This window comes from Neofelis nebulosa, chromosome 11, assembly GCF_028018385.1.
Source record: "Neofelis nebulosa isolate mNeoNeb1 chromosome 11, mNeoNeb1.pri, whole genome shotgun sequence".
Classification (NCBI taxonomy): Eukaryota; Metazoa; Chordata; class Mammalia; order Carnivora; family Felidae; genus Neofelis; species Neofelis nebulosa.
In genome coordinates this window covers 82,527,004-82,545,239 of record NC_080792.1, presented here as the reverse complement: position 1 = coordinate 82,545,239, position 18,236 = coordinate 82,527,004, and the positions used below count along the sequence as shown (strand labels likewise).

General features: G+C 37.0%; 1 protein-coding gene across 2 annotated transcripts in view; it reads right to left on the bottom strand.

Moving 5' to 3' along the window:
* MED13L (mediator complex subunit 13L) overlaps positions 1 to 18,236 on the bottom strand; it is a 305,493-nt gene that overhangs the window by 256,102 nt on the left and 31,155 nt on the right. For both annotated transcript variants that reach the window (XM_058691175.1, XM_058691176.1), the window contains exon 2: positions 12,968 to 13,205. In XM_058691175.1, the coding sequence (XP_058547158.1) occupies positions 12,968 to 13,205 (238 nt within the window). The remainder of the gene's footprint in view (positions 1 to 12,967; positions 13,206 to 18,236) is intronic.

The following is an 18,236-nucleotide window of genomic DNA, read 5'->3' as shown; positions in this document are numbered from 1 at the left end:
CCCCTCTTTGTTACACTCTTCATGAAACCAACTAACGGCAGGATAAATTTTTCCATAATAGAGTCACTGTCAATAAATGTTATTTCCTCCCCTAAACAATCAGAGTTGTATGTAGTTTTTCCAAGGATGCTAAAGCAGGTGTCCTTTCCGTTATTAATACACACGAGGTGACTTTTAAATAAGTTAAAAACATAGTGCCTGAAAGTGAACTGAGAGTATCTAAAGTTTTCTCATTTAGACTAAATGTATTTCTGTGTAAATTAACATGCCCTCTTATAAAGAGGAATATTAAAATCACTTAAAATAAGTCCAAGATTACCTGTGAAAAAATAAAACAATCTTCACGAAGAAACCTCATCCTGACAAGGTTCTTCACACTTCCTGATTCAGGCAGTCATTCCACAGACCCTTGCCTATTTGCTAACAGTGTCAGAAAGCAAGCCTTCAAAAAGATTAACAAAAAGTCTGACCTCTCCCAAGGGTAGCAAAGCCATAAATAAAAGTATTCTTTTAATGGAAGATACTCTGCATGTGACATTATATTAAACAGGAGGACAAAGTTTCCAACAACAGATCTGTGAATGCTCTAACCTTCACTTTCCCATTGTATATATACACACTCAATCTTTTTCACACAAGATACTTTGTCTTCATCCAATTTTTACGTTATTAATTTTTTTTATCAAGGCAGTTCTGCTGCATGATTAACTACAAACTGCAGGGTATTATTCTATTCTATCACAATACCCTGGCAACCAGCTCATATTCAGTTACACTATCACAGCACCAAAAAAAACAAAAAAAACCACCTAATTGTATGATCATGTGGATATTGTAGAAGCCCTTTAGTTCAATCCTAGATGGGCCTCAAGAGGATAATGCTTATTCTGTTGAACTCACTGCCAAATCACAATATGAAAGAGCCAGGATCAAAACAAGACCCAATTATACAAAGAGTACATTTTATCAATGTCGGGCTTATAAGAAATAGGTATGTGGCCCAGTACTTGTAGAAAATTGTTCAAAAATATTTACACAGATGGGGCTTTAAAGGACATTATCACACACTCAGTAGCCATAATGACATTCAATGAGCATCTCTCAGGTACTATCAGGACGGCATCGATCACAAAATACTCAAAGCAACAGAACCTAATTTCATAATTCTCTAGTACTTAAAGCAGATTTCCAAACTATTGGGAACTTTTGGGGTGGGGGGAGAAGCTGCATATTTATGTGTTATTTCTACATTAAGATTTTTTTTAAAAGATAAGCTGAGTAGAGCTATCTATCAAAGTCTAGCTACCATTTGCTCAAGCATCATAAAACAAAATAGAAACAACTTGTAAATACTTTTTCAAACAATTATTCATGAATGTTAAGCACAGACATCTATAAATTGATTTAGCCCAGCACACTTTAAACAGGTCCGGAAACCAAGCAACTCAACTAAATGATAGCCTCAGCAACTACCTCCTGCTTCCCCCAATAGTCACCCTGTCCTTTACCGTGTATTTCTGATTTATCGAAGTCCGAACCTGTGATGACACATCTATAAACGGGGGGGGGGGGGGGGGGGGGACCTCTTGATAACAACAGATATGGAAAGTTACTTCAGTAAGATATTTTATAACAGCAAATGTAATCTCATGTAAAGTCTAAATAATCAAACGCGTCATACTCCTGTCAAATTTTTATGACTCCAAAATTATTTTTATTTATCTTTACTTTCCCTTTATCTTCAGCTGTGTGCTTAGCAGACTAGATGTTTATGAGCTGACATTATTGGAACCAACATTTGCCAAGTGTCACAGAAAACACTTAAAATCAAAAACGATAGGTCCTCTGTCCAGTATTCTGCAAGCCAGTGTTCTTTCTGTAAGTACAGGAAACAGATTTGATTGGATATAAATAGAATTAGAAGAGTTATGTGGGTTTTATGTACGATGGTTTGCTAAACTTGATATGCTCATTTTATGTGGCCCAATCACATAGTTTCATGTTATATATGCAGTTTTGCAGCCGAATAACGGTTTCGATTTTAAAACTGAAATACGCATCTGGGTTCCACTACAACTAGTGGCATGACTGAGTCACGGGCTTTTTCTGAGCTTCGCTTTCCCTTCGGCTAATTTCAACCATATAAACGTGAGAGGACCTTCTGTGAGTCCTCTCGGCGACGACCTAGGAGATGCGTGCTCACCAGCTTCCTTCCTTAGAAAAGCCCAATTTCGGGGCGCCCGGGTGGCGCAGTCGGTTAAGCGTCCGACTTCAGCCAGGTCACGATCTCGCGGTCCGTGAGTTCGAGCCCCGCGTCGGGCTCTGGGCTGATGGCTCAGAGCCTGGAGCCTGTTTCCGATTCTGTGTCTCCCTCTCTCTCTGCCCCTCCCCCGTTCATGCTCTGTCTCTCTCTGTCCCAAAAATAAAAATAAAAAACGTTGAAAAAAAAAAAATTTAAAAAAAAAAAAAGAAAAGCCCAATTTCACTGGAGGGACTTTTCACTTCGTGTCCCATATAAAAACCGTGAACTTCAAGTGAAACTGATGGGATGCCATCTGATTGTGTCAGCAACGGATTTGCTTGTAGGTTCCTGTCAGTAACGAATTTGCTTGTAAACTGGGCAAAAGGTGCTGTTCTCTAGATACATAATTTTACATCTCTACCTCACTCAATTTTAATATCCAAACACATAGTTTTTTCTGTAACTAATTAGAGCATTAAATCCTACTAACAGTTAAGCTTTGTCTCCAATTTGTTACATTCACATTCTTGTATCAACCTCCCTAAAGAAGAAAGTAAAAAAAGAAACTATGTTACAGGTCAAAAAAAATCTTCATACCATCTTAATGTACAAGAACCTCTTCTAAATCTTCAAGTTTTGTATTACAGAGCAAGACTTGGAAATAAAGCGTACGTAAGAGGCGTGACAAACAAGCTATCCTCAAAACCGCTAAATACGTCTGCATCAGTCACTACATATTCACCACTGAAATTACTGACATAGAAGGGGAACGAGAACTGTAACATACCAAATAACGGTTTCTCTAGCTCTACATTAATTTTCAATCCTACTTGTTCCAGTGGCGACTTTAATACCCCATCAGTGGGGTTTTGCTCAGGTTTACTTTATACAAATAGGGGACTTTATATCAATGCAAAAATATCAAACTGTAATGCCTATACCTACCAAAACATAAATCCCCCCTAAAAATCCACTGATTAAACTTTTCCCTGAAGCAACAATCTTTAAATTATAATTTTTTACCAACTGTTTAATTTTCCTATCATTAGAACATAAGCCCTTTACATGCTATTTCACCACAATCTCAGTATAAATGTCTCATTTTTCATAGAAAAAGCTAATTACACGGTTCAGTAAGTTGCCTGTGGTAACACATCGATTTTATTTACATTCCACAGCTAGACTTTAGCTTGTTCTCTCAATTGCAAACACGTCTAGCTTAATAATTCTATCTAATCCATTCGATCTTTTTCTATTCTTCATCTGAAAGAATTCTGACTCGCACCGTAACTTTACAATATAAACGCGCTGCTTACCAAAGTATTAATAAGTATTTCATTTTCCCCTTTAAGGATATAATTTATGATTTTCTATTTAATATTTCAGTTTAGTATGCACTGGAATCATTTGCATAATTATCAATGAAAACTATTACTATTCTATAGCTTTAGCAAACAAATTCTTTTAAAAATAAACATAAGAAAACAGAACACACTATAATTAGTTTAAAAGTCAGAAATTTTATATCAAGACTTGAATAATTTAGATCCAGTGAAAACAAGAAATACTTACTTCACAAACTATTTAGAACTAGCTACCACCAGTTCCCACTGATTACGTGCTTTCACTAAAAGTGCTGTTTCTCATAACATACAAATGTATTCTACTACTACTATGTACATAATAACAGATAGGAAACAGATACAAAAGTTAAACTAAAATTTACTTTTCAGGTGCACTGTGGTCAAGAAGTATAATGCCATGTAATAAAATCTCCGTATAGATGTTGGTATGTAAAATACTACAAATCTAGCATGATGCAAAAAAATTTCACCTGTTTTCAAAATCACTGGAATCATATACTTGAAAATAAATCCAAACAATAATTTCATTCCTGCCAATTTTATATGTAAAAGGGTCACTATTTTCCCAAAAAGCAAAATTTTTCATTTCAATTAAGAATAAAGTTATTTAACGGGGCTCCTGGGTGGCTCAGTTGGTTGCGCGTCTGACTTCAGCTTGGGTCACGATCTCACTCACAGTTCACAAGTTCAAGTTTCCCATAGGGCTCTGTGCTGACAGCTCAGAGCCTGGAGCCTGCTTCAGATTCTGTCTCCCTCTCTCTCTGTCCCTCTCACTGCTCGTGCTTTGTCTCTCTCTCAAATATTTTATAAGAAAAACATTGTAAGAAAAATTTTTTAATGTTTATTCTTGTGAGAGAGAGAGAGAGAGAGAGAATGCGCATAAGCACGGTGATGAACAGAGAGCGAGGGAGACACAGAATCCGAGGCAGGCTCCAGGCTCTAAGCTGTCAGCACAGAGCCAGATGTGGGGCTCAAACCCAAGAACCGTGAGACCGTGACCTGAGCTGAAGTCAGACACTTAACCAACTAACCTACCCAGGTGCCCCTAAAAAAATTTTTTTAATTAAAAAAAAAAAAGAATAAAGCCATTCACAATGTTAACTAAAATTATTTCATTTTCTCAAAGATAACCATAAATCAAAATTCAACTGAAAATTCAGACTATAAGATACGTAGTAATAAATTCCTATATACTTTATTGCTTATGATTTTAGAAAATTCAATGTCAATACTTTTCTTTTTAGTATGATAAGCAGTAAGGCTATTCAGAGTTTGATTCTACCATCATAATCTGCCTTGGTTAGATCTTCAATTCTTTTCTTCCTTCTCTTCTCTGTCCCCTTACCTTTTCTGTTACCTAAGAATGTAGTCTTTGGGTGCCTGGGTGGCTCAGTCAGCTAAGCATCCAACTTCAGCTCAGCTGAAGATCTTGCAGGTAGTGAGTCCAAGCCCCACATCAGGCTCCATGCCAACAGTGCAGAGCCTGCTTGGGATCTCTCCCTCGCTCTCTCTGCCCTTCTCCCACTAGAGCTTGCTTGCTCTCTCTCGCTCTCTCTCTCTCTCTCTCTCTCAAAATAGATAAATAAACTTGAAAAAAAAAAAAAGAATGTAGTCTTCTTTGGATCTCTGTTATTTTTAAATAGCTCAAAGTTAGGTTTTTCCTCAAACCAGATTGAAAAGCTGTTAGGGCAAAGGATATTCACAGTATCAGAGTTTTGCCCCAAATTCACCAATAATTACAAAAAGGAAAAGGTATCTTTACACAGGAAAAATCTGGTGGACGCTATCTTAACAAAGTAATCAAACATCAAAGGATCAATATTGGAACAGATGAACATGATATGCCTCTGATGCGATGTCACAGAAGTACTTATCACCTAACTCAATATTCTTGCCAAAAATGTTTAACCTGGATCTAATCATGAAGAAACAATCAGACAAATTCAGATTATGAAAAATCTGACAGGACAACTGAAGTGTTGCCTTCAAATTACATCAATACAATGAAAATGTCCTACATTTTCATAGAAGTTACATGATGAAGTGCTTAAGGGTAAAGGTCCAGGACTACTAGATATTACCTTCACACGGTTTAGCCAGAAAAAAACTTTGTCTTCATGTCTGTAACTATTTTTCAAAATGAAAAGCACAGAGGGAATTAGGTTCTGTATTGGAAATTGCTAAACAGAGGCTTTATCAATCCCATCATTTGAGATTGTACGTTATAGTCGAAGTATACAGATGAGAATACCAGCAAGCTGACTCTCCATTCTCACCTCTCAGCCTCCCTCATCCTTACAAAATGCCCGCTTGTCCCCAGAGACCTGTAATCAGTGCAGTGGAATATAAAACAGTATTAAAGTTGTCTTAAATTATCTTACACTGGCCAATGTCAGAAAACCAGATCCCCTTTTTCTAGCTCTCTAATGTCTAATGCTCTTTTTTCAAGTGTCCACATCTCCTGGCATAGGTGGCAGCACTATGAAAAACGTTTTATTTTATGAAAAATAAAAAAGATACTTACGACTATAAATGCAACAGTGAAGGTAACAACTGCCAATCTGCCCCTACACTGACAGTAAAGCCAATTGCTAAGGCTTCCAATATGATTCTTTAGAGGTAGACAGGTGTATAGATGTATATTTGTCTATCTAGTAATAATCAAAAAGAAAAGGGAGAGCAGATCAATTTTAAAATTATAGACAGTGCATATTTATAGACAAGTTTCTTTATAGAACATATATAAAATAAAATGGATATTTAATGCCTTACTTTTATTTCTTTTTTTTTTTTTTTTTAATTTTTTTTTTCAACGTTTTTTATTTATTTTTGGGACAGAGAGAGACAGAGCATGAACGGGGGAGGGGCAGAGAGAGAGGGAGGCACAGAAGCGGAAACAGGCTCCAGGCTCCGAGCCATCAGCCCAGAGCCTGACGCGGGGCTCGAACTCACGGACCGCGAGATCGTGACCTGGCTGAAGTCGGACGCTTAACCGACTGCGCCACCCAGGCGCCCTTTAATGCCTTACTTTTAATTAGGTTTCAATCTCCTCACAATATTAAATTGTTTAAAACTTTAGGTGTATTTATTGTAAGTTAACCTCCTAAGAGTACAATACTATGCTATGTTAGAACTATATAAGATGGGTTTCATTCAACAAGCATCACTTAGCACATACTAGGCCATACAGAATACTTGTCCAGGGACTTTTTTTTTTTTTTTAACGTTTATTTTTGAGAGAGAGAAAGAACGCAAGTGGGGAAGGGGCGGAGGCAGAGGGAGACCCAGAATCCAGGCAGGCTCCAGGCTCCAAGCTGTCAGCAGAGAGCCCAACGCAGGCTCGAACCCATGAACCATGAGATCACGACCTGAGCCAAAGTCATGATCAACCAACTGAACCACCCAGGCACCCCCTGGACCAGGTACTCTTAAGCTTTGGGTTAAGTTATCTTCAGTTCGTAGAAGTCTGTATTTGCCCTGTTTACCATTTTGGGGTTTCAAGAGAGCATGTCTTTCCAACCACCAACTAATAGGCAATGAAACAGCCAGAAGATGGTATTTATAAATAATTTGTCTAGCAGATTAGGAAAATATTACATTATATTAATCTCTAAAATTCAAATTGAAAATGTAGAAAAGAATTTAGCCAAGCAAAAACAGCAAAGGTATAATAAAATAAAATTGGCAAGGACTATTAACATACAGTTCAGTATGTAATCACCGGTATTTTTTAATTTAAATAAATCTGTACCTCAAACTAAATACAAGGGTTAAGTTCATAGCTCAATTTAGAATAAAATAATTTATTACATTATTGCCTTCCTGCTCATATCCATCTTATATATAATCTTCCTAATTATGTCTCTTTCCTGATGAGAAACCTCCAACAATTCCTCAAAATCTATCAAATTCAATGCAAATTGGTCTTCCTTTCTCCAGTGCATTCCACATTATGGCCCACCTGCCCAGGCTCTCAGTCTCTCCTGACTATTTCACAAATAGCCTAAGTTCCAGACAAACCTGCCCTTCACACCATTTGTTCACTGCTGGCAGGCCGCCCTTTGTACAGGCTACTTCTTCTGATTGCGACAAGGTCCATCCCGACCTAGATAGCTCCTTCTTACCCAATAAGACACACCTGAAGCCTCTGGGCTTCCCATCATCTCCCTATCCTCTGTTCCCCAAGACTGAATGTGATGCTTCTGCAAGATTCTATAACTTAATCATTTACAGCTTACTTTGTCACAGCATAATTATGGATTCACCTCACTAATTCCCCAATAACACCGTGAGCTCCTTAAAGATAAGGACTCATTTTACATATCCAGGGCTGATCACAACTCTTGCCTAAGGTTAGAAGTTCAATAAACAGATGAGAAACCAAGAAGGTTATCAACCCTTGGTACTAGGGCTCACAGTGTTTCTGCTGTAAGTTTATAAAACACTTGTGCAATGGTCCTGAAACTGTCTGCCCATTGGGAAAGTAATCTACTACATTTCTCTTACATGTACTTACAGTGTTTCTCTGCAATATGCATATGTGTGTGCTTGTCTTATGCCCTTTTCAAACTCTACACTTATCAAGGGTAGAGATTACATCAAAACCCTACAGCGGGACCCACTGATACAGGTACTTGAGCATGGCCACAGGGAAGGATATACACATATTTGTGTTCAGCCAGTGCCCTAATTCAACACCATTGTGTGGAGATGGCAGTAAAGTTACAAACCTGCCTTACAGAGATCCAAGAGTCACACCTTAAAGTTCGGATCTCTTCGTAATGCAATTTAAGGTTTATTATGAAACTCTGTGTATAGGAATCTAGGTAATTTTGATTATTATTTGGGGGGGGGGGGGGAGAGAGACGGAGAGAGAGACAGAGAGAGAGAGAGCGCGAGCACGAACAGGGGAGATGGGCAGAGGGAGGGAATCCTAAGTAGGCCCCACACTTAGCACGGAGCCGGACACAGGGCTCAATCCCACGACCTGAGGCGAAATCAAGTCAGCCACTCAACCGACCAAGCCACTCAGGCGCCCCTAGACAATTTTCATATGTACAGGGAGGGATATCCTCACTGCTCTAACACTTTATAAAGTTTTATTATTCTAAGTTATTCCACCCAAATATTAAAACTTAAAATCAAAAATAGAATTACTCCAACCTTAAGTATACTTTAAAAGTTAGTAGTTGAGGTCCATTAGCAAGCGCTGAATGCTCTACAGAAGAATCATTTTAAAAATATCAAAATAGGGGCGCCTGGGTGGCTCAGTCGGTTAAGCGTCCGACTTCGACTCAGGTCACGATCTCGCGGTCCGTGACTTCGAGCCCCGCGTTGGGCTCTGGGCTGATGGCTCGGAGGCTGGGCCTGCTTCTGATTCTGTGTCTCCCTCTCTCTCTGCCCCTCCCCTGCTCATGACCTGTCTCTCTCTCCCTGTCTCTCTCTCTCTCTCTCTCTCTCTCAAAAAATAAAATAAATAAGTACATAAATAAAACATTAACAAATGTCAAAATATTTGAATTTTGATGTATGGGTTAACTGTCTTTAGGCTAACTGTTCTCTGTGCTGCTCTAAGTAATTTAACTTTTGTTATCCTTATAACCCAATTTACAGTGAGGAAAGCTGAGGCAATGATGATGTACTTGACCAACAATACACAACTAGCAAGTGACTGAGCAGGGATTCAAATCTAGCCCATGTTCTGAACCACTATGCCATACACTAAAAACAGCAATTCCCCAGATAAGGGCCCAAAAGTGTTTATCCAAGTGACAGGATAGGCTATAAATGTGTTTTAGTGTTCTCTCCAACTATTTCATAGTTACTTCAAGCATTTAAATAAAACATCTAATATTTTAAAGTTAACCTGTGTGTCAATCCTGCAGGATTATTCTCTATGGGAATACTTTATACAATAAACCAAAAATGCTTGCTTTAGTGCTGTATTGCACTGTGAGGTCTCTTAGTAGTATGCTCTTTCGAGTACACTGTAAAGACAAAGGGAACTACCAAATAAAAAAATTAAAAAGCATCTGAAGAAATAAAATGTCCCTATAAAAAGAAAATACTGGGGCACCTAGGTGGCTCAGTTGTTTAAGCATCTGACTCTTGGTTTCAGCCCAGGTCATGATCTCATGGTTCGTGAGTTCGAGCACTGTCCGCATGGGGCCTGCTTGGGATTTTCTCTCTCTCTCTCCCGCTCTCTGTGCCCCCCCTCACTCATGCGCGCTCTCTCAAAATACATAAAATTTTTTAAAAAAAGAAAAGACAATGTTACAATAATGATACCATCGTGCTTAATATTATAGGGCTCTGTTAAAATGTATTTTATGAAATACATATGAAATGACTCTTACATATGAGAAAAGAACAACACAGGGGCTCCTGGGTGGCTCGGTCGGTTGAGCATCTGACTTTGGCTCAGGTCATGATCTTGCAGTTCACAAGTTTGAGCCCCGCGTCGAGCTCTATGCTGACAGCTCCGAGCCTGGAGCCTGCTTTGGATTCTATGTCTCCCTCTCTCTCTACCCCTCCCCTGCTCATATTCTCTCTCTCAAAAATAAATAAAAAACATTTTTAAAAATTTTAAATAAAAAAGAACAAAACGATTCTAAAATATCTTCAATTTGTATGACTACCAATTAAAATATTTCCTTTGTACCTTTTTCTCATGACCACTCTACGTCTCATATTCTCCCTCACTTGAAACAAAGTTGTCCTTATGCCACTCATTTTTCTAATTAAGTTTCAAATATTTTCTAAAATTAGGTTGAACCACATAAAAGTCCCCTTTTCAACCACTTTTACCTATGGGATGGACGCTTCACATGCTTTCATCTAAAAACCTTCCCCAATTCAACATATCAAAAAGAATAAATGTACTTAACAAAGTTATGACTATTCCATTACTGTCACACTTTCCTGGTAGCAAGTAAGAGAATAAAGTTTATACTGTTTTCAGACTCAATAGGTTAGAAAATAAAAATAAAAAATAATCATTCTCATGAGAAAACATTCACAATACATTGTAAAGTGAAAAAGACGGAGTTACAAAACAGTATGATACCAATTTCACTTATACATAAAAATACCAAATATTACAACTGTTTTAGACTTCGGGATTTTTATTCTCTTCATCTGACAGTTCTGTTTTCCTAATTTTTTAATTAAAATGTAGTACTACTGTGATTTATAAAAAAGTTTATAAACAGAAGTCAATCTTTGCTTAATTCTTTACCAAAAAGATATTTTTTTTCAATATATGAAATTTATTGTCAAATTGGTTTCCATACAACACCCAGTGCTCATCCCAAAAGATGCCCTCCTCAATACCCATCACCCACCCTCCCCTCCCTCCCACCCCCCATCAACCCTCAGTTTGTTCTCAGTCCAAAAAGATATTTAATTAATCAATGAAATAAATACATGTGCGATCTAAAACAACTATGAAAATTTTAGATAGCCTACATCTTTTTGTTAACTCAGTAACAAAGCCCATGAGAAATAACACAGTAACTTGTTATTTCTAAGAACACTGATCATGTGCTTTGTTGGTATGGACAAACAGCTTTACTCCATACATGAAGTAAATAAGCCTAATTAATAGTTGGGTTTGGTTTCATCACTATTATAAAATGATAATTTGTGCTGCTAACAAATAAATACCAGACCAAGAAGTTCAGACATAAGCTATCAATACAGAGTAGAGAAACTGAAGGACATTAAAAATCGGAAGTAAACATGAGAAATAAAGGATAAAGAAACAAAAATGTTATATTCCTCTACCACATGTATAAAAAAATTTTATAACAAAACTATATGTTTTGATATTTAATTGATATAGCATTAAATATAAATGCTATAATTATCTTCTGGGGTATCTTATTTTAAAAAGTCTGATAAATGGAATCCAGATGTGGATTAAACTGATTCAACTAATTTTACCTGAGTTCATTGCTAACTACCTAAAATAAGCTTTGATATGTATGTAAGTTCTAAGATTCTGCTGATTAACCAGCTAAGTAAGCAATCCTACCCAGACTGGGTTCTTTTATTTATAAACCAAACATTCTAAAAACTACAGGGAGAAAGGTTCATGTTGAATAGACAAATGGACCATAAGGTAAACAGCTCAATTAGTCCACTGTGGTTTACTGCCCTCTGGCTGTTGTGGCAAAGGATATCACAGATTTAAAAAAAAAAAAAAAAAAAAAAAAAATGGCTGCAAAGAAAAGCTAGGAAGATATCAAACAAAACTTGGCAGGAAAATTCTTTAGCCATATTCAGACACCTTAGAATAGAACCTCAAGTACACATTAAAGTTAATTTTACTCTTTCCTTTAAAAAAAAAAAAAAAACACTGAATATATCAACTAACAAAACACTTCAAACATTATCTGAACTTTTTCAACCACAAACTAACAAAATATAGAGTAGTTTGGACATAATTAAAGTTGGCTCTAGGAGAGTTAAGTCAAAAAGGGTTAATGCACTAGCCTAAAGATTGTAATTAATCTTGATTTAGAAAAATTATTTAGCATACTAAATGGAAACATTTAGGTAAAGAAGTAAAAAAACTTTACCGACATTCAAAGAATATTGATAAAATTTCCCCTGGTTATAAATCTACAATAAATACAAAAAATAGCTTAGAGTAATGAAACTCTTAGATTAATTCAAAGTTTCCACATATCAGATATAATCTGAAGTTAAAAATTAGACAACATTGGAGAGCAAGTATTTCCTGGAATCACCTAATTATATAAAAAGCAGGAACAAAACAAAGGAAAACTTGCTACCTCAAAATCAGATCAGATTATTTAATCTTTCTACAAAATACTATCCAATGTCATCTCATAATCTTTTCCAATAAGGCTTGTACTAACTTTTATTATCACTTTACAACTTTCCATCAGTGTTCAGCTGGTAATGAACCACAACAGCCACAGTTCAAGAAAAAACAATTCTGTTCATTTCACAGACTTGCTAATTACTCACAACTCACTATCATTTTAAAACAGTGGATCTTAGCCTTGTTCCACCCCAAAACACCCAGGGGACACAGTATTTTCCTTTAGTAACAGTGGCTCACAGGTTCTGGTTCCTAGCATGACTGGGAAACAACAAGCAAATTTGAAAAAAATAACAGAAGTAGAAAGAAGAGGAGTAAGAGTGAGGATATTCCTTTCAAGAGACATACCCATTAAACACTTGAATTTTTCTCAGCAAGTTTTAATAAATTCTTTTTGAAACTTACTACTGTTAAATAATTATAATTTTATACACACACACACACACACACACACACACACACACACACACACACGATGGTAACAGTTTTTAAGAAAAAACAAAACCTTACCCTGCAGTTCATGATGTATTACACCCACTAGGTTGGGTTCGTCTCCCCACCAGAAAATCCATAACTCTTTGCAATCTGGTTTGACATCACGACGCCATACACACAGCAAGTTGGCTTGCAAACAGCGGATGAAACTTAACAGGATTGGATCATCTTGGGCTGGGGCTGAAATTATGGGTCCACAGTCCCCATGCCCTCCAAAATTGTACCTACGCCATTTGATTCCCGTGAGTTCAGCCTGGAAAAAGACAAGAAAATTACAATGGTTTTGATATTTCTTTTTACTTACAGAACACTTGAAAACAGGCTTCCATTACAGATAAGCAAATCTGCTAAAATAAATATTGTCACTATACTTCACCTAAGAGTTCTCTCACTGAAAAATGTTTGTCAATCCTCCTTGATTTTTAAAGGGAGAAAAAATTCATTTTTTAAATATTTTTTAACATTTATTCATTTTTGAGAGTGAGAGAGACAGAGCATGAGCAGGAGAGGGGCAGAGAGACAGGGAGACACAGAATCCAAAGCAAGCTCCAGGCTCCGAGCTGTCTGCACAGAACCCGACGCAGGGCTCGAACTCACAGACCATGAGATCATGACCTGAGCCGAAGTCGGACGCTTAACCGACTGAGCCACCCAGGTGCCTCAAAACTTCATTTTTTTATATCAAGATTTCTACATGGCTCCTCATATTAAATACCAAATCACCACAAACAAATGATTATTATTTCCGGTTGAACCATTTTTACCCAGAATGTACTATAAAGTCCTTACATATAAAAGCTATTTTCTATTATTTCTTATTTGATTCATAAATTATATTTAGAAATCAGGTAAGAGGGAAGTCTAGGTGGCTCCGTAAGTTAAGCATCCGATTCTTTATTTCGGCTCAGATCGTGATCTCACCGTTCATGAGACCAAGCCCCATGTCCATGTCTGTGCTGATGGTGCAGAGCCTGCTTGGGATTCTCGCTCTCCCTATCTCTACCCCACTCGCACACACATGCATGCTCACTCTCTCTCTCTCTCACACAAAATAAATAAATAAACATTTAAAAAAAAGAATAAATCAGGTAAGAGTTTAAAAAATAAGTTCATAAAACTGAAATCGTTTTTTTCAAAGAATTTCCTCAATCCCTTCCCATCCAGAAGCTAGTTTCAATCTTTCTTAATCAAGAAAGCAGTTATCATGCAGCATCATAGTGCTTCATCATTAACGCCAAAGCAAGCTACTAACAAAACTGATGCAAAGTTATCAGCAATTTATTCATGTTTTTGTCTTTTGTCTTCCAAACACATTTTAAAACATGGAAACTAAACCAGCTCCAAGCAGAACCCGGGTCTTTATCCCATTACCTACATTTGTATTTTAAATTTTCTTAACTCTTAGAGGGGGCTAAGCAGCTAAAACTCAAAGATGGTTCAACACAAACAGAAGCTGAATTCCTTATTTAAATAGCTATAAACTACAACTATATATTCAAAACTGGTGATAAAAGGGATTCATAACATCATTCTGCACAAAAGACTCCATGTGTCCCTTGCATTCAATCCTTACCCACTCATCTTCCCTCCCCACCGCCACCAAGTCAATTTTTGTCAGTTGTTTTTCAAAAATCAAGTATAAGATAGAAAAAAACAGTATCTCCTGCTAACATAACTGAAACAAATTTAAAGTGCCGAAACAATCAATCACCATAATGAACGAAACACATTTAAGAAAAAAATATCAATTTTATTCAATCCCATAAAATGCGTCACTTCAAAAAAAAATTGTTCCAAATATAATAATGTCCAAATTAAAACTGTCTGGCATTCAGTGACTTACCCCCCTTCACACTGTGAGATATGCAAATCCAATCTCTAATGAATATTCTTGGTAAAAGCATCATTTATGCTTTCCCCTTTATGCCACTTTGTTTTCTTAGTATGAAAGTACTACATGGACAATGCAGTAAGTTCAAAAATAAATAATATAAATTAAAAGTAAAATAATCACACCAGGAGGGGCACCTGGGTGGCTCAGTCAGTTAAGCATCCAATTTCGGCTCAGCTTTGATCTCACCGTTCGTGAGTTCAAGCCCCCCATCAGGCACTGTGCTGATAGCTTGGAGCCTGGAGCCTGCTTCAGATTCTGTGTGTCCCTCTCTCTCTGACCCTCTCCTGCTCACACTCTGTCTCTCTCTCTCTCAAAAATAAACATTAAAAATAGTAATAATAATTTTAAAAATAATACCACCAGGAATATTTTCCATAATCACATCAGAAATAATTATTAGTATCTTAATGTATGTTCTTCCTGTTTTTCTGTACATAGTTTTTAATTTAGAACCATATTACCATGGCTTTATATCCTGTTTTTTGACTTACTATATTTATATATATATAATTATATATATATAAATTACTATATTTACATATATATATAAATTACTCTTCAAAACAGTTTTTAGGGGCACGTGGGTGGCTCAGTCAGTTGGGCATCTGACTTCCGTTCAGGTCATGATCTCACGTCTTGTGAGTTCGAACCCCACGTCAGGCTCTGTGCTGACAGCTCAGAGCCTGGGGCTTGCTTCGGATTCTGTGTCTCCCTCTCTCTGCCCCTCCCTGCTCATGCTCTGTCTGTCTGTCTCTCTCTCTCTCTCTCAAAAATAAACATTTAAAAAATTGTTTTTAAAACAGTTTTTAATGTTTGTATAATACGTATGTATTCACTGGAGAAAACATAATTTATCCCGTAATAATTAGACAAACTTTCATTTTCACTGTTATAACTGGTAAACACCCTTGCATACTGTTATTTTCCAGATGACTTTCTTAAGAGAGACTGCTTGATGTAGAATTACCAAAGAATATGAATATTTTAAGACTCATGGATGAGTGCTACCATACAGTTTTTCAATTAGTAGTCCCACTAATACAAATAACCTCCTCCCAAATTGCGTATCTTCTTAAATACCTGCCAATTTAATAGAATGGTATGTCCCTGTACTAATATGTAGTCCTTTTTCAGTTCAGAGGGAATCATTATCATATATTTAATCATAAGTATAATCTGGGGCCTGCCTTCCTGGGTTTGAATACCAGCCCTACACTCACTAGCTGTAAGTAGCAAGTCTTAGCAAGTTACTTAACCTTTGTCTCTCTGTTGTCTTACCAGTAAAATCAGGATAACAGTATTTACAGAGTTGATTAAATGAGTCAGTATGTATATACTTAGGAAGATGCCTGGCATATGGCAAAAAATATAAATGATATCACTATCATTACTAGTAATGACAGTAGTATTTCTCCTTGAGTTGTTTGTTCAGATCTTTTGTGCATTTTTCTCGCATACAAATCTCTTTATTTCTTCGAATGAAATCAATGTGTATGTATGTGTGTGTTTAAAACAGAAAGCCTAACATCAATTTTTAAATAAAGGTCAAAGAAGTAAACTAAATAAAAAGACTTAAGAGGCAGTTGAAATCAGAAAAGTTAAGTAAAAGACTAATTTTTCTCATAAGCACCTAAGCTCATGTTCTGTCCCCAAGGATCTGGGGGTTGGCGGGGGAGACAAAAGATACCAATAAATATAAATCCCTAATATGTACATTAACTATATTTAAAAGGTTAGAAAATTAAGATATATCAGAGATTGAAACATCAGGTGAGGCAGTCCCCAAGAAATCTATGAACGGCAATTTATTCACTAGAATACTTTCACCTGTAACATCCGGCATGGTTCAGCAAACAAAATATTTGGCTTTGATTCAGGAGAATGATTTCCTAATCCCAGCACTTCCACTAACTTCCTATCAGTGCTTCTCTGGTCTCAGTGATAAAGGGAAGCCGCTGCCGCCTGCTCTATATTCTTTATGGAGTTGTTCTAGCAAGTGATATAACACAAATGCAAGTGATACAACAACAGAGCTACAAACTTAATCACTTCATAACCAATTCAACCAGAAAAACTGAAAAATGTCCCATTATCTTAAAACAATTTCGTTCGTTACCTTAAAGCTAAAATTAAATATCATTATACCAGTCTTCACTGAAAAATCTAACAATGAAACACCATTTAAGCCTAACCGAGATAACTAAGTATAAAGTGAATGTGCAAAGGCTTAGCTTTAAATTTTGAATTAATTAATGTTTGATAAGAGGGATGACAACTCAGGGGCACCTGGGTGGCTCAGTCAGTTAAGCGTCCAATTCTTGATTTCGGCTCAGATCATGATCTCACGGTTCGTGGGTTCTAGCCCTGCTGTCAGCGCAGAGCCTGCTTGGGATTCTCTCTCCCTCTCTCTGCCCTTCCCCCACTCATGCACACATATGCTTTCTCTCAAAATAAATAAGGGGAGGGGAGGGGAGAGGAGGGGAGGTGAAGGGGGAGGGGGAGGGGGGGAGAGGAGAGGAGAGGAGAGGAGAGGAGAGGAGAGGAGAGGAGAGGAGAGGAGAGGAGAGGAGAGGAGAAGAGGAGTGCCTGGGTGGCTCAGTCGGTTAATGATCCAACTTGATCTCAGATTATGATCTCATGGTTTGTGGGTTCAAGCCCCAGGTCAGGCTCTGTGCTGATAGGTCAGAGCCTGGAGCCTGCTTTGGATTCTCTGTCTCCCTGTCTCTCTCTCTGCCCCTCCAGCGCTTGCACTCTCTCTGTCGCTCAAAAATGAATAAACATTAAAAAATTTAAAAAAAAAAAAAAAAAAAAAAAAAGGAAATACAACTCCGTAATACTGAAATACTGTCCAAAAAAAAATCCTATCATGGATGTATATTCAATTAGACTAATACACAGCCTCATATACCATGATCATGTTTATAGTTAAAAATCAATTCCACACCAACTACTATTGACCCAATTTCTGACACAAGTACAGATTTCCAAGCCTCAAAATCCTTTATCTAATGATTCCAAAATTGTGAAGCAACCATATGAAATATTTCTAGATGCAAATTATCCAAAAATGCAGTATTTCTCACTGACAAACAATCCATAATCATATTTAAGTTTAAAATTACATGGTTTTTAAAAGATGGAATCCAAAAGACGGAATTAAAATATACAAGGAAAAAACCCAGCACGCACGTGTATATAATAACAACCCCAACTTTGTGCACTGATGCATCACCTATTTCACAACAGGCACCACAGCAGGGTCTTCACACAGAATTTCTAACCTTCACAAACAAACAGGTAAAGAAATTAGGACTCAGAAGGTTAAATAATTCTCCCAAAACTACACAGGCAGCAAATGGCAGATCCCAAATATAAATGGATTCAAAGCAT